Raw genomic sequence first — 24,369 nt, forward strand, 5'->3', positions numbered from 1 at the left:
TCGTTTCAAACATAATATTGAAAGAAACATTTATTTCACATTGCGAAATTTAGTTTTATTGAAACACATATTTGGGGAAATGTTGTTTTAGCGAAATTGGCTTTTACGACGAAAAAAAATAAAATGATTTTTTTTTTTAAAATTGAATATAAATAATAGACGGGTAAAGGCGTTTGTCCACTACACGGAATTACACGGAATTTTATCATACGGCACGTCAGTTAGCGTTTTTAAACGTGATTGGCTTGGATTGGCTTTTGTCCATCTTTCTTCGGATCGGAGCTCTTAATCGGTACGTGAACACATTGCGCGTAAATTCGATGACGCTAAACTGTCGTTGTCGCTTTCATTTTTCAAAACCGGACTGCCGGACTTTAAAATTCCGGGGAGTGAACAAGTGCCCTAAGTCTTGAAACCGATTGACTAAAATCTCAGTGAGTGGTAATATTAGTAAATAAAAAATAAAAATACAACATTTTGAGAGTGTCCAAATACTTGTTCATAAATCTGAATTATCTAAAATCAGGAGTTAGTTTTTACATTATTTTTTGACATTTCAAAATAGATGAAGAAGAATATGGAAATGTGTGTTTACGGGGCTTACGACTTCTATAGGCTTGGTTAAGTAAGTGATCACTTTATACACGAGTTTCATTCACAATTCTACTCTTTATTGACCACCACACAACTCAAATTTTTGATCAAACTCGTTAAACTGTATGCGCGAGTTCACAATTGCCATCTTTGAAAGCTTGTATTAAGCAGAGATCCTTTACATTTGTATTTGAGGTCTGAATCCTGGATTATATGCACATACTTAAGAAACGCTTGAATATATGATTTTATTTTAGCTTATTATTTGACCAGAAACTTTAACTTCTATATTCTTCTTGATCTTGGTTGAATTGTCAAAAAAATGTAAAAACAAAAATGACTGACCATGAAGTTAATGCTATAAATATTAAAAATATAAGTAATGAAAAAGAAACATTAAATAATTTCGGTGTTTTTAAATTAAATTGTTTCAATTGCCCAGTTTTTTATACTGGAAAAAGATCGCAGTCAATATCTAAGCAGTCTTAATAAAAATAATTTTTCTGTTTTTATCAATCTGAAATTGATAATTTTATTAAATCAACGACCATAGAAATTTTAAATGTAAATGAAACTGGTCTTCGTTTAGATAATCTAGAAAAAATGGAAATAAGTAATGCAGTTAATAAACTCCCATTACAAATGAACTATTGAATCTAACTTCAAGTCCGCATTTATAAATATTCTTATAGTGATTCCTTTCTTCTTTCTCTTTATATATATATATAAATATATATATATATATATATATATATATATATATATATATATATATATATATATATATATATATATATATATATATATATATATATATATATAAATATATATATATATATATATTTATATATATATATATATATATATATATATATATATATATATAAATATATATATATATATATATATATATATATATATATATATATATATATATATATATATATATCTATATACATATATATATATATTTATATATATATAAATATATATATATATATATATATATATACACATATATATATATATATATATATATATATATATATATATATATATATAAATATATATATATATATATATATATATTTATATATATATACATATATATACATATATATATATATATATAAATATATATATATATATATATATATATATATATATATATATATATATATATATATATATATATATATATATATATATATATATATATGTTATATATACATATATGAGGATCCTATTAAATGCATACATTATATTGAAGATAGTGAAACAACTCACCTGATTTCCTTTACGTCTAAAACCCTTGTCACTGCGCAGCATCTGGAAATATGTTTACCGGTTTTACGTTTCGGAATGAAATGTGTGGTTTATTTTACGGGTGATACCTCTGAAATAGTGGTATCGCTGTGCAGACGTGATTTTTAATTTAAGATAGCTACATTATTTGAAGACTTTATTGCGTTTATATGGATTTTAAGCATATGGATAAGTGCTTAAAATGACGAAGGTCTAAGCTTGAAACTTTTGACAGGATCACTGAATGCCGTCAAATTATACGAATAAAAAAATCATGTGTTAAAATCTCTTTAAGTCAATCTATGTGACTTGATTTCTTTTGACACAGTCTTACATTTGAATACAAATTATTTATTATTATATCTATTTGTAAATAAAGATGTAGGTAACAGATGATTTTACCTCCTAAAGGTAAAACTATGTTTTTAAGCAGCTTTTTCTACAGTGACAGCCCCATTTGTTGAACGTTACAGCAACACACTCATTAAACAATATTGCTAATGGCGAGTAGCTGCTGACACCTGGAATTTTCAATCTTTTCGATTTCATTGTTGTTAATAGCCTTCATATGTTAACGGGAAAAGAAGCAGAGGAAGACCGAGAAAAACATGGCACGATCAGGTATGCCAAATACTTAAAAGTGGTCAGGTTAGGAGTCGTAACAATCGGCGGGTATGTATGAGGAGATGCATGAACGTGGAAGAGGCGAAGAGTGTGTGCAAGGACAGAGTGGTGTGGCGCTCTATTCTCTCTGCCTACCCCTGCGGGGAAGCGGCGTGATGGTTAGTTAGTTAGTTAGTTAGTTAATAGCCTTCATATATTTTTATTGCTTTACAAGCATTGTGAAGTAATACATATTAGAAATGTGTGCTTTCTATTATTCTAACATGTGATAGTATAATATTTTACAATTCAATAGAAGAGATAGTAAATTCATTGATTCAAAGTAGGTTAACACTATGAAATTCGTCCTTTTTTACGAAACGTAGCCATAAAAAAGCTCTCCAATTTTACGTGATTGATAGAGTAGCGCATTCTATATTTACATTCTACAATTTACAATATTATTTTAATGAAAACAGTAAAGTTTGAAATCACAAACCCCGTCACAGTACTCCGTCGCGTCGGATGGGGTGAAAAGTAATTTACAATTTAATTAGCAAGGAGGGACTCACTCGCTAAACGAATTCGGAGAAAGATCTCTGCAGAAATTCACGTCTCAAGAGTTATACAATCGAGAATGTTCTCGCGGCGGCCATGTTGTTTTTGCATCTAGCGAGAATTACAAATAAACAAAACGCCATTAGCCGACAGAATACGGAGTTGTTGACTTGTTTTGACTAACCGCAAAATGTTGACTACAGAATAAATAATAAATGAATTATGAATTTCGAAACCTTACAAGTTCACCCTTCGCAACACTAAACAGTGAAAATGTATGTTCTGTAATTCATTAATTTATATATATACACACATATATATAAATATATATATATATATATATATATATATATATATATATATATATATATATATATATATATATATATATATATATATATATATATATATATATATATATATATATATATATATATATATATATATATATATATATATATATATATATATATATATATATATATATATATATATATATATATATATATATATATATATATATATATATATATATATATATATATATATATATATATATATATATATATATATATATATATATATATATATATATATATATATATATATATATATATATATATATAAATATATATTCTTCTTCTAACCCTTATGATGCATAGGGCACTATATCGTATTGACGCAGTGTTATTATGATCTTTACTTATATAAATTCATGGTGATTACTCCTGCGGTTCAGGGGCCAGTCCAAGGTAATATATATTTTTTTGTTTTAAAAAAGAGAAATATTTGCGTATTTATTATTTACACAAACGTTTCAATTTCATACTATTTCTGTGAGCCTGAGCGGCTTATTATTAGAAATAGGTATCAATTTGTGGTAGAGTGGGTTCGAACCGAGAAACTCTGACTTAAAAGAGTCCGCGACACTAGCCACGGGACCACAACCCGACACAATATTATAGCGTAAAATATTAAATATTTCATTTCACTCCTCCCTGGGAATCGAACCCGGGATCTCCAGAACGTTAATCAACTTCTTACGGTCTGACATTAATACAAAAATAATGTTTCTTTTAAAAGTTTTAATGAATTAAATTACATGTTCATTAATAATTAATTATACGTGAATTATTCACCCCTCACGTATTTGTACCAAAAACTACCTTTGGAGGATCTCACCTTTTACGTGTTAGATGCTCTTCTCATAAATACACATAAACCCATATACGTTTATGTAAATACCAAAAAAAATATACGAAACCCACAAGATGTCTTGAGAAATGTATTTCTCGGGAATAAAAGGTTGTTTTCGTGCGGAAAGGAGATGAAATTCACCATATACGGATGCGAGCCCTATTATCGTGCTATATTAAATTATTAATTATAAATTTTTTAATTACCAGTTGAATATACCACTTGATGAGTTTAATTTATATATACGACTAGTTTCGAAAACTTACAGATGTTTTCATCTTCTGGTAAAAATTTAAACTAACGAACAAAAAATATTTATTAACCCCGTCCCTATAGTTATTAACCTACGAGTATTTATACCCCTAAATATATTTTTTTCGTTAGTGTTTATTTTTATCAGAAGATGAAAACATGCATAAGTTTTCGAAACTAGTCGTATATATAAACAAACACTCATCAAGTGGTACATTCAAGTGTTTAAATAAAAAAAAATCAACATGTCATTCTACAAAGTTAATGCCGAATCAATAAATAATATATATTAATTATTATATTATTAAATACTTCAATGTAAATATTATTTCATTAAATATATTTTGAGAGCATTTCTTCTTATAATAATTTATTGAAGAATGAAAGTAGGCTAAATGCAGTGGAAATATGACCTTTCAGAGTAATGTATGGCAAATGATGTACACATATTTTTAATGGCGAAATAAGGAAAGAATGTAAGGCTGAGATATGCATTATCGATAAAATTAAGAAAGGTGTATCGAGATCGTTTTGACATGTGGAAGGAATGACTTAGAAAATTATGATTCATCAAATTTATGATGCAAATGTTGTTGGAAAAAGAAGCAGAGGAAAACGTCGAAAACTAGCCATTAACTTTTTTAGTTAAATAAAAGTGGAATAGGTGTATTGTTGTTATTTTATTTCATTTTACATATTAAACACAGCTTCACCAATAAATTAAGTATACAATATATAAGTTAAAACTAAAAAGCGTAGAACGAATTTATCAACAAAATGTGGTTATTAATAGAAGCAAAAGACCGAGGAAAACTTGACATGATCGAATATTTTAAATACTTGGTTGTGGTTAAATCAGTCGGAATAATCGGCTAGTATGTATTTGGCCGATTACTCCGACTCCTGATATGACCGCTTTTATGGAGTTGAAATACTTGAACATGACAAGTGTTCCTCAGTCTTCCTCTGCTTCTATTACCAACCACATTTGCATTATAAATTTGTCATAATATTCTTTCTTGACTCATTTGATTTACATGCCCAAACCATCTCAAACACTTTCCTTAATTTTATCGATAATGCTTATTTCAGCCTTGAATTATTGTCTTATATCACCATTCAAACATTTATCATACACCGTTTTCTTTTTGTTTTCGATAATATGTATTCGATTAACCAGTTTTGTATTTTTAATAAATTATTATAATTGCCTAGAGGGTTCGATGTTAGGCACCCTGTCTTCTGCGCTAAAACACATGTACGTAATCTAGGTTGGGCATCTGACGCTAATTGAAAATGATACGGTCCGCCTCTGCTCTTTCTCAAACGACCGTAATGTTTCCCCCTCATACGAGCCGGGGATTCTCATTGGGTTTTTTATATAACTTCTCGAACAGTGACGGCTCGTCTGCTCTCGAAATAAAAGAAAGATCTTATTGAATTAGTGCTGCTACCGTGGAAATCTTGGGGAGGAAAATAATGAAATAATGATTAGAGAAAAAGGGAATCTCATTTTAGTACTGAGAGGAGAAATTTGTTTTCCATTTTCGTAATACAAAAAAACACACATGAAAATAAAACAATATCACACCATTAATGTAAAAACGACTGGTTTCGAAAACTGAAAATTTTATCGAAACTAGTCGTGTTTACATGAATAAACTCAAAAATTGGTATTATATATATAGTGCTAACATTAATGAACTAAAAAAGTGTCTTAAAGAGATTTTATTTTTATATTTGTGTTATCATTTTAACATAGGGAAAATTTACACCCAAGCCGAGCCGAACTAGCCGAGTTATTATTTTTTTGAGCTTTTGACAAAAAAACTTCAATTTTAAAACTTTCTTTGTGCATATTATTATTATTATTAATTTAGTGTTATTGGTTACTCATACGGATCTTTTCAATGCCTAAGCGCGAAAGCAAACATTTAATATGTAGGTATGACCATTACTTTTTCGATTACTCGATTAGGAGGAAATTCGTTACATTTCACCGTTTATTTTTCTTTTCAACTAATGTTTTTGATGTCAAATTATCAAGTATAACTAACTAACTAACTAACTAACCATCACGCCGCTTCCCCGCAGGGGTAGGCAGAGAGAATAGAGCGCCACACCACTCTGTCCTTGCAAACATTCTTCGCCTCTTCCACGTTCATGCATCTCCTCATACATACCCGCCGATTGTTACGACTCCTAACCTGACCACTTTCAAGTATTTGGCATACCTGATCGTGCCATGTTTTTCTCGGTCTTCCTCTGCTTCTTTTCCCGCTAACATTCGCCTCATAAATTTGTTTTACCGTTCTTTCCTCACTCATTCGTTCTACATGTCCAAACCATCTCAATACACCTTTCTTAATTTTATCGATAATGCTTATCTCAGCTTTGCATTCCTTCCTTATTTCACTATTCGCACATCTATCATACATCGTTTTGTTACACATTCTTCTGAGAGATCGCATTTCGACTGCATTTCGACTGCATCAAGTATATTAGGAGCTAAAAGTACGCAACACGCAACCAAATAAAGGTGTCGACTTAAAATGATCTTACCTAAAAACCGAATTTAGTAACGACTTTTGATGGAGACTTATTTAATTCTATTTTTTTATAAATCGATTGCCATTATCTAATCCAATATTTCACATTCCAACAGAAAAATATTTTCGTTAAATTTTTGTGATTACTGGATTAGAACGCGTTGCAAAAAACTATAGACCGTTTTTTTTTAAGACGACAAAAAATACTTTAATAAATGCAAAATAAAAAATAAGAAATAACTAGCAATAAAATCTAATACGCATCTTTCTCTTCCTCCAGAATCCTCACCAATAAAAACCACAATATAAATGTACTGATATTAATATTAATTTATTTTATTTTGTTTTTATTTTATTTATTTTTATTTAGGATTTTTATTATTTACGTGTATATTTAAGTATTACTTGACACATAAATATATCAAATAATGTTTTACGTATCCATTACATTTCTAATGGATTTTTAATGTTTCTTTTCATTATATCATAATTTTTATAAGAATGAGGTGAATCGTCATGTGGAATAGGGAAAATTATTATTAGAATTCACTACGACAACTCCCTGTTACAGTGTTATGCGGGTAATATATATATTTTAAATCGTATATCGATAAAATAAACATTTTTTTTGTAAATCAAAAATTAAGATCTCGTGATCGTCATTTTAAGTTCACTACAATAACATTTTAATCTCACGACAAGATTTTGTTTAGTGCTCCGTAAATTGCAAAAATTTGACCATTCAGGCGCAGTTCAAACGTCATTGGAGTGATTTATGAAAAAAGGTTAAAGCTACAAAATTAATACCACATTTTTTAACAATCCCATTTTTTGTATTTATTTAATAATTGTTCCTTATTTACGTTACGTACGAATTTTCAAACATGGTTTTATTATCTCAATTGTTGTTTGATAATAACATCAAATCTTTTCTGGAATATTTTTCACATGTATTTTTTGGCACATTTTACAAACTTTATAAAAAGAAACTTAAATTAAATAAAACGAAAGATGATTTTTTATTGCTATAATATTGTTTTTTTTTCTCCAACTAGTTTTAACAAGAATCCTTCAAGTCTATCCCTGATGATGGCAGAGTTCTTGTCGAAGCCGATTGGAGAAAAGAAACAATAACAAAAGTAGTTGAAAACAAATTCCTAGTTTTATTTTATAAAAAAGACACCTTTTTACTTTATCACTCTAAAACTTAACATTACAAATGTTGTACCACTTTCTACGAAAAACCGGAATCTCATTCCTTTTCTGAGTGTGGTCGAGGCTAAGTCACCCCCACTCACCCTTAACTCATCCCTCGTGCATTCCACCCCGTAATGTAAGGACCTGTTGCTGTCCCCCGCTGCCTGCCACCCGCCCACACCCCTCGGACGGCCCACGCTGTTAACACTTACCCCCCAGACATTGCGTCAAAGGTTGACACCGAGTGACGTAGTTTTCAGTGTTGAATTACGCTAAACGACGTCACTTTAAAATGAAAATATTTGTTAGCGACCCTGATGAAAAATTATTCGGAAATGACTTTATGAAAAATGAAAAACAAAACAACAAAAAAATATGTGGACATTATTTCTAATACAGTTTATTTTTTAAGTGCGTAAATGTGCCTTTATTTAAGGAATTTCAACAAGCTAACGGTACAGCTATACCACACTATTTTTTATCATTAGGGATCTATTTTTTTCTTTTTATTGTTTTAATAAGGAAGCATTGTACTAAAAAATCAGAATCATTATTCATTTCTTGAATGTTTTACGCAGACACTTTGTGGCACATTTTATAAACTTCATGAAATAAAACAACTTTGTTTTAACCACTTTTTATCAGTTCACTTTATCCAACCGGTTTTGACAAGAACCTTGTCATCATCAGGGTCAATGTACTAAATTCTAAAACATTGAAATACTCATAGTTAGGTTATAATTGGTTAATTACTCTTCCCTTACAATACCAAAAACTTGCACTCCGTGCACCACATTGAAAGTGTTTAAATAAAAAGTGGCAGAACAAAGTTGATTTATTTTAAAAAGTTCATTGTTCATTTTGTATTCAACAATTGATATGTTATGATAGTGATAGTATGAATATGATAGTAATTATTCAAAAACTAGATTTTTATGTACGTAATCTTTCATAAACCAATTAAGATTAATTTGTCGGTTAGATTCTTTTACATCTAGTGACTCAGTCTGATTAAATGGAAAAGAAAGAAAAAATGCACACATTTATTACATGTTTCAATACACACTGCTTGTGAAGCAATGAAAATATTAAAAATTCACGAGACATCAATGCTATCGAAAACTTTGCTCAAAAAGTATGCTGCCTTTTTGAGCAATGCATTTTGTTTTTAAGTTATAAAGTTGATGTTACGTTCAACAGATGGCGATGCCATTTAAGTTCAAAAAGTTGTTAAATAAAAAACCAAGTGTATATCAAAACACGCACGTATTCAGACAGAACCAAATCATTGTTGAAATAAAGTTTAAGTGGATAAAGCTATGGTGTATTTTATGAAAGCGATAGGGTATTTTTTACTTAATAAAACGTAAAAAGTCCATTTTTATAAAATTAAGTTAAATAATATATATTTTATAAAGACTACCCGGAATGGGCGATTAGTTCCATCGTATTTCCGGTCCATTTCCGTTCCTGAACACCACGCCCTTCCTTTGTCTGATACTCCGTTTATTTACAGACACGCAGCAGTAGCTAGCCCACTTAATGTTATATATCATCTGTTTTGCATAGTAAATTATCCTATTAGTTACTATATACAATATGTATATACGTATATAGTAACAAGCAATATTATTATATTAGCCCGCGTCCGTAGTGTATTGGTTAGCATGCTCGGCTGCCTTACTAGAGGTCCCGGGCTCGATTCCCAAAGGGGGTCAAATGAACATAAATGATTTTTTACTCTAATATTTATTCAATATGAATGTGGAGGGCTGATCACCTTTTCAACAATTTTAACAATCAAGAAAACACTACGTTTATATGATGCAGTGCCCTATGCACCAAGTATATTTACAATTGTGTCTAAGAAATAGTGATGCCAAAAGAATTAAAACTTTATTTTAAGGGCATCCCAATATTTCATTTTCAAAGTTTTTATTTTATATAATTTATTATTATAATTTATTTATTTTTATAATAAACAATAGTAAAAAAAAATCGGATAATTTATAATGCGTCTTTTTCGTAAAATACTATCTCAACGTGGACAACTATCTAGTTTTTCCATATTTATGAACCAAGATTTATATTATCCACTGACACTTCGTGATGGAATTGCATTTTTAATATATTATTAGATTAAAACCAATATTTTTAGCTTTCCCACTTTATTTTTATTTGACCAGCGACCGGGTTTCGTGGTTACCGACATCATCAGACTGGTGAATTCAGACTGGTGAATCAGACGTTACCGACATCACCAGTCTGATGATGTCGGTAACGACGAAACCCGGTCGCTGGTCAAATAAAAATAAAGTGGAAAAGCTAAAAATATTGGTTTTAATCTAATAATATATTATGAACAAAGAGTAAACAATAAATTGTTGATGCTAATTTCACAGATATGGTCCGAGGTATGGAAGATAGTTAAACACTTTGATAAGACTGATGTTACACGTGTATAGGTTATATAAATCAGCCTATGACAGGTCGTGAGTTCAGTAAATACTCAGAGTTTTATATTTTTCCACCCTTTAGACACATTTTAATTGTATAGACATTTTGTATCAGATGCAGCTGTTGAAAATAGTTCTAGTGTTTAGTTTTAACATTTTGAGTCTCCAATTACAGGAGTTATTTTCATATTATTTTTTGACATCTCATCAAAGATGAAGAAGAGTATGCAATATGTAAATGCCCAGACTTCCATATTACTCTTCAAAAAACCAGTATTTAGACACACTCAAAATATTGTAAATAAATTATCTAGTCAAATTATAAGTTTGAATAATAAAAATGAAAATGATATTTTCTGGCGTTTCTTATGTGTGTGATTATAATCCAAGATTCGGGACCTTACATACTAATATAAGAGTTTCTGCTTTGTAAAAAGCTTCTTTACATCTCACCAATAGATGTCTCTAGTGAAGTTCTAGTGATTCAAGAACAAGGTTTCTAAATTGGTTCATATATATAGAACTTCCAAGAACTTGAGTAGTGTGGTTGTCAATAATGGGTAGAATTGGTGAATGTTACATGTGTGTAAAGTGATCATCTAAACCAGACTTCCGTATTCTTCTTCATCTTTGATGAGATGTCAAAAAATTATAAATGTATTTTTGATTATGTTTAATTTTTTTTTAGCACGAGGATTCGGGATGAGAGTGGTTGGCGGAAAAGTGGGTCCAGATGGACGTCTGTTTGCCTACATAGTCTGGACAGTTCCTGGAGGACCTGCTGAGAAAGGAGGACTCCAGCAAGGGGACAAGGTTGGTCGAATTTTTTATTCCAGGAGTCCACCGCACGCCTAAAATTCTTCGCAGGCATCTATTATTTAAGCTGAGTGTACAACTGCTCTGGACCCTTTGTAAGGGTGGTGACTGACCGGAGCCATTTCGTCGTAACGTAACACGTTACGATGCGAGCATTCGTATCGTCAGTACAGCGAGCCGAGCGCTCCATCCATAGTTTCGGATGCTCGCTGATGCTCGCCGCGAGCGATGTTCCGACGTTACGTTACGACGAAATGCTCCGGTCAGTTACCACCCTAAGGTGCATTGACAATTAGTAAATAAAACAACTTTTTTTTAAATATAAAATATATTTATTTTCATTTTCATGATCCATAATATTAAAAAATGTCTCCAAATAATATTAAGTTCCTTCGAAAAAAACTATAAAATGTGTATTTGGCTATTGAGAAGGATTCAACAAGGATTTCATTCACGTCAGAGTGCTTTTTGTGTTGCTGTCTTCCACATGTCCGCTCTACATTACCGAAATATTACTTTTACATGTCCATAAAAGCCAACGTTATATTCTTGGTAAGATCAATACAATTTTTTGATACCTATTGTCATGTCCATCAATAAGATTGACTGAATATATATTACATGGCGCTCTTATAAATTCAACAATACAAAATTACCAGAATATAAATTTTATAATCAATACATTTGTACTTTTAAACAGTTCTTTTACGAAGAAAATATTTATGTCAATTTGTAACAATAAACAACGGAATATAATATAATGGTATTTTTTATTGTTTTCTGTAAGTGTAACATCTGTAAGTTTTCGAAACTAGCCGTATATAAAAATAAAACTCATTAAGTGGCATAGTACAAGTGTTTAATTTTAAAAAAATCAACATGTCATTCCACAAAGTTAATGCCGAATCATTAAATAATTGTTGGGTAATATATCCGAAATAAAACAAGGTTTGTTGGATTGAATTCCACATTTATTTATGTTTATGTTAATACGTGACGCGTTTCGTCTTCTTAGGACATTATCAAACACGAGTGATGAAATTTATCACTTGTCCTACCAACTTTAAGTCCTTTAAACATATAAGACGAGAACAAATATATTTTTATAAAAACGTATTTTATATATATTTTATATAATTTAAAACAAACTTTTAGTGTTTAGTGGATATAATTGTGGATTACTTTGTACGTGATATAGTTTAAAGAGTTATTATTTTGATAATATAAGAAATTTATGATTTGTACTAACAATTCTTGGTAGGACTTGGTGGGACTGCACATAATAAAACAACTGTTCACTTTTTTCAATTTTATTTCATGTGATCAGTGACCGAGTTTTATCATTAGACTAGTGATGTCGTCAAAGACGTAACCCGGTTACTGGTCAAATAAATAAAAGTGAAAAAAGCTGTATAGTTGTTGTTTTATTAAATAACAAAGGAGTATTTTTAATGAAAATACTGTTTTACCATTGTCATTTCTCTTCTTTGTTAATATTATTCTTTTGTTACTCGGACAATCGTTCTTAGCCATTGTCTTGATTTTTACTATTTCAGTCTCGAAAAACGCGATACAAGGCCAAAATTTGTATCGAAATGTATCCCAGTATGTCCATCCTACAATCAGGGATTACTAGAAAAATCTTACGCAGGACTCCATTCAATATCATCCTTTCATGATTCTTCGCTTGATTTTCGTAAATCCAATATCATTCCTTTCAACCGAATAAAAAAATCTTTCCAATATCCTCACAATAAACCTCGTTCACAATGAAAACCTTACATTAGGATCGGCGCCCTGATTTGGCGATCAGTGGTGGAATGGGGTTTATTCAAAGTTGTCGGAATACTAGGAAAACATTTCTTAAAATATCTGGAAATCACATCGAGAAATCTCATAAAAATTCGCGAGTTTAACTGAAAAATAATAAAAATATCGCTCACTCCTTTCAAGAACATCATAAATAATAAAAACTAGATTTTTCAAGAGAACGTTTTAAAGTTAAAAAATTTATAATTTATATTAAAAATAAATATAAAGCCACTTATTGAACTTTTTACTGTGCAACAGATCTTTTTAGGTAAAACCTGAAGATTTTTTCTCCATTTGAAAAATATTTGGTACCTATATTTAAAAAAATAATTAAACAATACCTTTTCTTCAAAATGCAAAAACAACACTTTCTGCCCTGAAGCGGGTAAATATTTAGTTTAAAATATGCCTCTTTTGCTGGGATATAGTACATTTTATGGGCATTCTGGAAACATGCACAACTGAAAATGTACTATTTTTGATTTTCGACGTTCTTGAAATGAGTGAGCGATATCCTAGCAGGCCAAGTTCACAATTTTCCAGGTATAAATTGACCGGGCTTCCAGACATTTAGCCAAAGGAATTTGACATTTTGACGAACATACATTTGACCGAAATAAAGTAACTACCTGAATCTACGGTTACAAAATAAACTGCTGACAGTTAACTATTACTTTTTGACATCACATCAAAGATGAAGAAGAATATGAAAGTCTGGGCATCATAGGCCGGTTAAAGCGATCACTTTACACACGTGTAACATTCATCAATTCTAACCATTGTTGACAACCACATTACTCAAATTCTTGAACCAGCCTATGATGGTCGTCAGCCCCGTAAATGCCCAGACTTCCATATTCTTCTTCATCTTTGATGAGACGTCAAAAAATAATATGAAAAATAACTCCCATAATTGGAAAAAATCCAAATTTGTGAACAAGTATTTGGACATACTCAAAATGTTGTGAACAGTTAATTATATTTTTAATCATATAAAAATCCAACAAACGTGTATATTTATATAAAAATATATAAATATCTGTATTTATATATATATATATATATATATATATATATATATTAATATATATATATATATATATATATATATATATATATATATATATATATATATATATATATATATATATATATATATATATATATATATATATATATATATATATATATATATATATATATATATATATATATATATATATATATATATAAACGCGTTACATTCCGGTAAAGGATTTGTTGGATTTTTATGTGATTTAAATTAAAGTAACTGTTTTCATTTTATTTTGAAACCGCAGATTGAGTGTTACTTTATGTAACTATAAATATAAAAAGAATTATATGAAGAAAAAAATTACCTCGTTCGGAAAAAAAAATCTAAATCTATTATTGAAATTACCATACCTTATTTATTGTTTCATTATTTCAATTGTCACATTTCTACCACGGGATGCAGACAAATTGCACCAATTACCTATCGCGCTCGGGGATTTCCCCTCGGGACACTGTACGTACAATGCAATACATCGCTTCAGTATCGAATCCGGCCCTGCAGCTAAAGGATACGTGTATGGCGTATCCATGGAGACGGATAAATGACGTCATAGAATGTAAATCCATTACTATACCAATACATTTTTTGTATATACAATACATACGAACTGAGATTTGACTATCTTAACGACACGGTCGTCAAAAATGTAATACAAGATACTGTCACGTTCTTTAATAAGTAAGTATTCATGATACGTTAGTTAGTCAACTATCGGTTACTCACTAAGACTTGACTATCTTAACGACACGGTAGTCAAATGTAATACAAGATATCGTCACAATTTTACTGAGAACTTACTATTTTTTCACCAGGTTTTGGAGTGGGGTGGAGTGCCTCTGACGGACCGCAGTTTCGAGGAAGTGTGCTCTGTGATGGACCGCACAGGGGACATAGTGGAACTGCTCGTGGAACACGCGACCGACCTGCGCATGTGTGACCTCCTGGAAGAGCCACGACGCGGAGAGCAACCCGCAGGTCTGGCTATTGGTAAGGATTAGCTCAACTACCATGCAAGGAGAAAGACTGGTGATAAATTAAGATCAGTAGACAGGCATGGTTTGAGATATAACAGCTATTTTTTTTACTAATGTTGAGCGACGGATTTCCATTTTTTTTTAAATATATTTTTAGACAGCATTTTGAGTGTGTCCACACATTTCGCTCACTCCTTTCAAGAACGTCATAAATAAAAAATTGTCAATTGTGCATGTTTTCGGAAAGCCCAGAAAATGTACTATATCCCAGCAAAAGAGGCGTATTTTTAACTTAATATTTACCCGCTACAGGGCAGAAAGTGTTGTTTTTGCATTTTGAAGAAAAGTTATTGTTTAATATTTTTTTTAATATACTAAATATTTTTTAAACGGAGAAAACACCTTCAGGATTTACCTAAAAAGATCTGTTGCACAGTAAAAAGTTCAATAAGTGGCTTGATATTTATTTTTAATACATCGCATTATATTTTTAAACTTTAAAAATGTTCTCCTGAAAAATCAAGTTTTTTTATTTATGACGTTCTTAAAAGGAGTGAGCGATTTGTTCATAAATCTGGGTTTTCTTCTCTTAGGAGTTATATTTTATAATTTTTCTGACATCTCAACAAAGATGAATAAGAATATGGAAATCTGCGTATTTACACAGCTGACTTTTGAAATTTATTTATGACCTGTCATAGGCTGATATAATTGATCACTTTACGTGCAACATCCACCATTATACCCATGATTGACAACCACACTACTTGATTTTTGAGATACTCTACATTTACCATTAATCTCATTATTCCGTACGTGTGAGTTCACAGGAGTCATCTATAGTTGGATTTAAAAAACTTTTTTGGAAATCATTTGTCTACATATACTGTATTTATGCCCTAACTGCATTATTTGCTGGGCTGTGAGGGCAGTTGGTATCATATTTTTGAAACCATGCGTTTTGATTGTAGAAGGAACCATCTTCAAGCGATTTATCTATCAGTATCTTTTAGAATTGATATTGAAAATCAACCGTTAAACACCTTGTATTTTATTTCCGTTCAGAACTTTGACTAGCCATCAATAATAAACTTGAATAATCCGAATTTGAATCACTTACCTGTGGCGATTTTGCACTGAATTATATCGTGAGCATATTGCAAAAAGCAGCGAATCCATTTCTTTAAAATTTTGAATTTAAAATCTCAAATTCCATCGCAATATTGCTCAAAAAACTTTTTTTGTTGCTATTTTGTATTCTGTGGTAGTTGGAAAAAAAGTAAAAGAGTGGAAATCGTAAAATTTATTTCTAGTTATGCTTGTATAATTATCTTGAAAAACTTTTAACTACTTCCATACTGTTGAATGAGTTGTTTCCCCTATGTTAAAATAAAGGTTTTTGTCGCTTATACAAACTAAAAATAAAAAGACGTATGTTTTCTTTTGTAGTTTTCCAAATAAAAAGTTTATTATTTCTTTTGTGTTTTATAATGTAAGCCATAGACGTGTGGTATATATTTTTATTTACCACTGGGTGTGTTTTTAGAGCCAACATATTATTACGACGGTGAAAACTTTTTAACCGATAGATTTTTTTACTGTGATGTATTTTTAATGACGTTATTTCACATAACTTCGGTCTAAAATAACTCTCTTTCCTTTTTTTCGAGTTTTTTGTTGAAGCGTCAAAAATAAAGGTTTTTACTATAATGTACGTACATTTTTATGTTTTTTAATTGTATTTTCGAGATTCTAGAAAAAAAATAGTCAAAAATATAGATTTTTTGATACTTTAATGTTCGTACATTTTAATTTTTTTATGTGCAAAAAATCTGTAAATTAAAACTTTCATTTTTGTAATTGTCTTTTCGACATTCCAGAAATAGAATAGAAAAAATATAGGTTTTTTTTTGTACTATAATTTACGAACATTTTTATGTTTTTATCTGCAAAAAGACTAAAATCTGTAAATTAAAATTTTCATATTTTTAAATTGTATTTTCGAAATTCCAGAAACAGAATCGGACAAGACGCCATCTTCACCAACTCGTCGGAAACTGCCAAAGACTCCGGTATAAATCTATACACATACCAATTTAATTATTGTGACTATCTTAAATTTATTTTTTTCCCTGCTCATAAAACCGATTCGTATCTGTAATATTTACATGATTCAATTTATTTACTAAATCGTTTCAATCTATAGCAATAGCTTATTAAATTATAAAGCCTAGTACACACTGGGGGATATTGTTGTTACAATTTTTTTAACAATCGCCCAATTTGGGTGGAACTAATCTGGCAGGAATTGTGTTTCGTGTCTAGAATAAGTCGCTCTTTTTGATCGATTTAACATATCGCTCACTCCTTTCAACAACGTCATATATCAAAAATCATCAATTTTTAGTTGTACATGTTTTCGGAATGCCCAGAAAATGTACTATATCCCAGCGAATACGGCATATTTTTAATATAATATTTACCCGCTACAGGGTAGAAAATGTTGTTTTTGCATTTTGAAGAAAAGGTATTGTTTGACTATTTTTTTAAATAAACTAAATATTTTTCAAATGGAGAAAAAACCTTCAGGTTTTACCTAAAAACATATATTGCACAGTAAAAAGTTCAATAAGTGGCTTGATATTAATTTTTATAACATTTCATTATATTCCTACACTTTAAAAACGATCTCCTGAAAAATGTAGTTTTTTTTTATATATGACGTTGTTGGAAGGAGTGAACGATATGCGTAGGTCAGAACGAAACTTGAACAATCCACAAATAAAAAGATTAATGCAAAAGGTACATCGGTTAAATCTGTAAGGGTTACAAAAAAACATAAAGTTAAATACCTCAAGTCTGTTTATTTTAAAATACATCATATTTATTTTATCCTACTTTTCATATACTCAGATACATAAAATGAACAAAAGACAAAAATATAAAAAAATATAAAACAATGCGGTAATTTGTTACAGTGCATGGCATGTTGTTACAATTTAAAATAACTGTCTAATCATTCCACAAATTTAAATAAATATTGCATATTTTCAGTTTTTGTATACACGTTGACTTGGCATCAAAAACATAAGCTAGAAAGAAACATAAACCCAGAAAAAGTAAAAAATATCTTCGAAAAAAACAGCAGTTATCCATTAGTTTCAACTTTGTTTTGAACAACTCCGTGACAGTTTCAAAACAGTCATTGCAAACAATGGCCCCTAGTGTGAACTGCCCCTACTAAACTCAAAACTATACAACAACATACAAAAGTATGAACAAACATCATCCTTGAAATTATTTATTACTTATTATATTGATTTATATTTTTGTACTAGGACTGTAAATACTTCAGAACAGTTATAATGAACATTCTCCAATCATAGCATTAATATACATAACTGAAATGATAACTTGCTAGATATTGTGTAGGATAATAAGGGTGAGTAACTCCTAACTTTTGAAATAGAATCATTAAAATTGTCACACTTCTTTAATTTATACAATAAAAAATTAAGGTTATAAAGATAATTGAGATTGTCATTTTGAAATCATGGTATTATGATTTGAATTCACCAAAGTCATGAACTCATTTTTAACATTAAATAAAATAGTATCGTAAAAATATATATATAAAATATACATTTCAAAATTGCATTCATAAATAGAGTAGTATTTTTTCTAACCATCGAGCTAGTATCAACACAATGGTTTAAAACAACGTTACATATTATGTTACAAGTATTTCAAGGTTCACACTTTAACGAATTGCTTGAACAAACTTGGTGTTGCGGAAATTATGTCGTTGAATTTTAAGAGATCCGTTCTTGTAATATAATAAAAATAATGTACCCAAAAACTATCTTGTAGATAAATGTTTGAAACGGAATATAGATATTACTTATTCATATCTACATATATTTACGTGCGTATGTTAAAGAAAAAAAAAACATGTTTAAAAATAACAACCATAAGATTAAAATATATTTAATGTAATTAGGTGTACAAATTAGCGTCTTGTAAAAATATATTTTATTAGAAAAACATGATATCAGATTACATACAAAAAATATTACTCTTCTATAATATACTCGTACATATTATCTTTTTTAAGTAAAATTATTTGATGTATTACAAATATGCGTGTTTGTAATATTTATAATTATGCTTTATTGAATTATTATTATCGTCGTGCCAAAATACATATATCGAAATTTAATGCTTATTTAATATATCAAGTTTAAAAAAATCTTTCATTTTTTACCTTACGAAACACAAAATGTAAATTTACAAACATATGTAATAAATTGACAAAATATGCCTATCAGTACTCTTCATTTTGTCAAGATTTGTAATGAGTAATAAAACGTGTTTATTAGTTAGAATAAAAATTAAGAAAAATTCATAATTTTTTTCGATCAAAAACACGTGCGTTTTTTTATAATTTCTAGGGCTTACATAGAAACGCAGGAAAAAACTTATCTCATGCATACAATAAAGTCTATATATTTGTGAATTTTCACATTATAAAAGTAAATATTTTCACAAATTTTGGGCTTTTCACCTTTTTGTAAATATTTATGAAAATTTTCGTTGTTTCTCCTAACGAGTGAAATAAACATCTTTAAAATAAATTTAATAATTTATTTAAGTACTTTGTATATCTCAACTTGTTTATTGTTACAAATTTTATTATTAAACAAAGATATATTATCGATATTCTTGTAAAGTACCTAAAATTATTTATTTTTAGTATTTTTTGATACTGTATTACATGAAATTAAATTTGTTTAAAATATTCTATAAAATGGCATTTAACAATAATGTTTCTAAAACATGTAAAAGAAGTGTAACATATTTCGAAATATTTAAATGTAAGATTTTCCTGACTGTCGATTTTCTACAAAATCTATTTTTACTGATCATATATTAAAGGTATTGTAAGTATCACAATCGATAAGAAATATTTATTTTAGAAAAAATAGAAAACTATTTATTAATTGATAAAAATATATAAAACTATAGCGGATCAAAAATAAAAATTCTCTTTGTTCTTGAGATTAAAAAATATTTAATAAGAAATACCGTATTAATAAAATATCTTAAATACAAAAGGACAGTTTAAAAAAAATATTAATATGAATGTTTCGAAGAAATAAATATGGTCAAAAAAAGAATGTTATCATGGCAATTAACGTATAACTATACTTAATACCATGCATTTATTTTAAATAGTATTTATTACGTATACACGTATGAACAAATGAATGAAGAGTAAAAAATCATTTATTGATTCCATAATGTATTTATTTTTATTCTAAAGTATTTAAAAATAACATTTTTTCAATTTTTATTCGAATAAAATGACACAATTGATCTTATTTAAAACATATTTTATTAAATTGTGAAATAGTTATAATGTTAAAAAACTATGAAACAACATTGAAAATGTACAGCAGATGTCGAGAAGCATGCTCCTTGCCATGAGGAATGTTCAGCATTTTATGTGTTGCTCTTACGTTCAACAGATGAAGCTGCCTTTTCGACTGTCACAGTTGTTGATGAAAAACATGCACGTATTCGAATGCAATGTTTTGTCGAAATTTCAAAGTTATCAGTGAATAACTTAGTGAGGTTTAAGATTTTAAAGAAACAAACTTTTGTATTTTTGTTTATATTTGTGGATAACTCTTGAATGAATACGATATGAAATTATAAATTTACATTTTTTTTAATAAAAAAATTATAGTTCAATGGTTTTTATTTTTTGTTTTATGAAAAATATCGTTTGAATTGCATTGTATAAATAAAAAAAAATAGAAGGTATCACTTTCTGTCCAAAGTCCAAATGAAATATTTTCAATGTAAAAATTTACTAAACATAACGAATGTAAGCATATATTTCTAATAAGGTATTGATATTATAAATATTATATTAATGTAAATATTCAGATATATGTATGTATGTTAAATCAGGATATCACTTTAATGACAATGTGTTAGTTGGGATACATCCACTGATAATATTTATTATCTTTAAAAGTTAAAATGGATTTTATTGTATCAAAAATGTACTGTTATCATTAAATCATTAAATTATTAATCAAGAAAATGTAAATTATATAATGCATAAAATATGTTCATGAAATAAATAATACAATCATTGAAAATACGATTTATCTCATTTAAAATAAATAATTCAAAGTTATCATTCTTAGTTACACATAACAAATTTACTATCCACATGTTAAGTTTAAATAAAACACTTTGTTTTATTACAAATTCAAATAAATCATTCTTAATTACACGCTACAAATTTACAATACACATATTAAATAATCAAATAAAATATTTTATGGTCCAATGAATTCAAATACATTTTTCTTAGTTACACGATATAAATTTACAATTCATAAATTCAATTATCAATTTAAACTTTTCATGAATTTATGAATGAGTACATAATTTATGAATTCAAATTTATTTTTCTGGGTAACATAATACAAACTTACAATCCACACATTAAATTATCAAATAAAACACTTGATAATATGACGAATTTAAATTTATCAGTTTTAGTACACAATACGAATTTGCATTCCACATATTTAGTTACTAAATAAAACAGCTTTGTAATATTACGATTCAAATAGATCATTCTTACTTACACAATACAAATTTATAATACACACATTAAGTTTTCAAATAAAACACTTCATTTTATTACAAATTCAAATGTATCATTCTCATACAATACAAATTTACAATCTATATTTTAATTTATTAAATAAAACACTTAACAATGTTTATGATTTTAAGTACATCATTCTTAGTTACAGAATATAAATTTACAATCGACATATTACATTTTTAAACAAAACGCTTTGTTATATTACCATTTCAAATACATCATTCTTAGTTACACAATACAAATTTACAACCCACACGTTAAATTATCAATTCAAATACTTCGTAAAAACAGTATGTATAGTTAATCACATTATTTTATTAAAAGTATGTATGTAAGTTTTATGAAACTTTATCTATTTTCACTAAGTTTGTCTATCGTGAAATATTTAAAAATTATAAATACTTTGATTGACAATAAAATAATGTTATCAATTATTTATCAACTCGTAATGCATAAAACGCTTTGTTGTATATTTTTTTAACTTATTCAAAAATATATTATTCAGATCCTTATACATGTCGCTCACTCCTTTCAAGAACGTCATAAATCAAAAAACTTGATTTTTCAGGAGAACGTTCTCAAAGTTTAAAAATATAATACAATATGTTAAAAATAAATATCAAGCCACTTATTGAACTTTTTACTGTACAACAGATCTTTTAGGTTAAACCTGAAGGTTTTTTCTCCATTTGAAAAATATTTAGTGTATTTAAAAAAAAAAAATAAATAATACATTTTCTTCAAAATGCAAAAACAACACTTTCTGCCCTGTAGCGGGTAAATATTAAGTTTTAAATATGCCTCTTTTGCTGGGATATAGTACGTTTTTTGGGCATTCCGAAAACATACACAACTGAAAATTGACGATTTTTGATTTATGACGTTCTTGAAAGGAGTGAGCGATGTGTTAATACAGTTGCTTACAAAATAGTACAGTTGTATTACTTATCGGTTTTCACCTCCTCAGTGCAGTGGTCAGTTCGTTTAGCTACCATGCCGGAAGCCCCGGGTTCAACTCCTCAATTAAATATGAATGATTTTTTTAATCTGATATTTATTTAATATTTATTTAATATTAATATTACCCTGCGCTGATATCTAAAGCGCAGGGCAGGTCACTCTCCTTCATTTTTTTACGATCAATATAACACTGCGTATATATGATAATTGGATGTGGATAAGGGTTGAAAAAAAAACGGAAAACTCGCTGGTTTAATTCGTAAATTGTCCGAATCCACTTTGGATAACTTTAGGAAAGAAATTATAATACTTTATTTAAATCATCAAACTTAGTTTTTAATTTCAAGGATTAATTTTGTTCTGCTTTATTTTTGCATAGCAGAAGAATGAAGTTTTTTTTGCAATCGATAAATGTCGTTTGATAATATTATTGTTTAAAAAAATATATAAAATATATTTTTTTTTTTTTTTAAATTAGCCCAGATTATTAAGTCGACCTACTGTAACTTTTTTTAAATAACACATTCCTTATCATTCGTCGTTTGCTTTGTGTTATACCACTAAAAACTCTCATTCACGACTTCCATAACCTCATCGGGTTAACTTTAAACTAAAGACTGTAGTTGACTTGGCAGAGTAACCGGTAGTCGTAAAAAGATATTTTGAGTGCCATTACACTCAAAAAATTAAAAAGTGAAAAATCAATTATAATGTGGTCTTATATAATCATACCACGAAGTTAAAAATGCTTTGAAAATACAAAGTTAGTAAATATATACATGTATTTTTTAAGGTTCTGTTTCCCATAAAATTGTTAAAGTGAACAAATAATTGATTGAATAAGAAAGTAAATATAATAACAAAGTTATTTATCTATCAAATATTTTACCAAAATAAACATCACACTTCATATTTCTTGTGAATAAAAAATCATGGTCCATAAAAATCTACTTGAAATATTATCAATAGAACACACTATCATTTTTTATAATATAATAATATCTGCCGATATAAGGGTGATCAACCAAACTTTATTGAATACTCAAATTTACTATTTGCACTTGAACCCCTATGGGTTTCATCCCTTCATTTCTGTTATATCATATAAGGCAATTTGAAATAACCGATTCAATATCGCTTTACGATATCATGTTCTGTTTTATGTTCAATTTAAGTATCATTAGTGCAGATAACGTACTTCTGTATAAGCGGTAAAGATAAAAGGTGTTATTTTGTCACACAAAACAACACCAAACTCACTTATTATAATTGAATGTACATACAATATGTTTTATTGAGTGAATATTGAAGGACACATTCCTGCAGAGGA

General features: G+C 28.5%; 2 protein-coding genes across 2 annotated transcripts in view; one reads left to right on the forward strand and one right to left on the reverse strand.

The window, feature by feature from the left end:
- Positions 1-19,048, forward strand: part of Fife (regulating synaptic membrane exocytosis protein fife) — a 188,157-nt gene extending 169,109 nt beyond the window's left edge. The window contains exons 10-12 of the mRNA XM_088259890.1: positions 11,400-11,524; positions 15,227-15,401; positions 17,402-19,048. Of these exons, the coding sequence (XP_088116016.1) occupies positions 11,400-11,524; positions 15,227-15,401; positions 17,402-17,466 (365 nt within the window). The 3' untranslated portion in view covers positions 17,467-19,048. The remainder of the gene's footprint in view (positions 1-11,399; positions 11,525-15,226; positions 15,402-17,401) is intronic.
- The window catches only part of brn (beta-1,3-galactosyltransferase brn), a 435,255-nt gene that overhangs the window by 280,663 nt on the left and 130,223 nt on the right, over positions 1-24,369 (reverse strand). The window lies entirely within an intron of this gene.

Source organism: Brachycentrus maculatus, unplaced genomic scaffold (genome assembly GCF_059751285.1).
Source record: "Brachycentrus maculatus isolate JH-2025_06_01 unplaced genomic scaffold, ASM5975128v1 h1tg000121l, whole genome shotgun sequence".
Taxonomy (NCBI): Eukaryota; Metazoa; Arthropoda; class Insecta; order Trichoptera; family Brachycentridae; genus Brachycentrus; species Brachycentrus maculatus.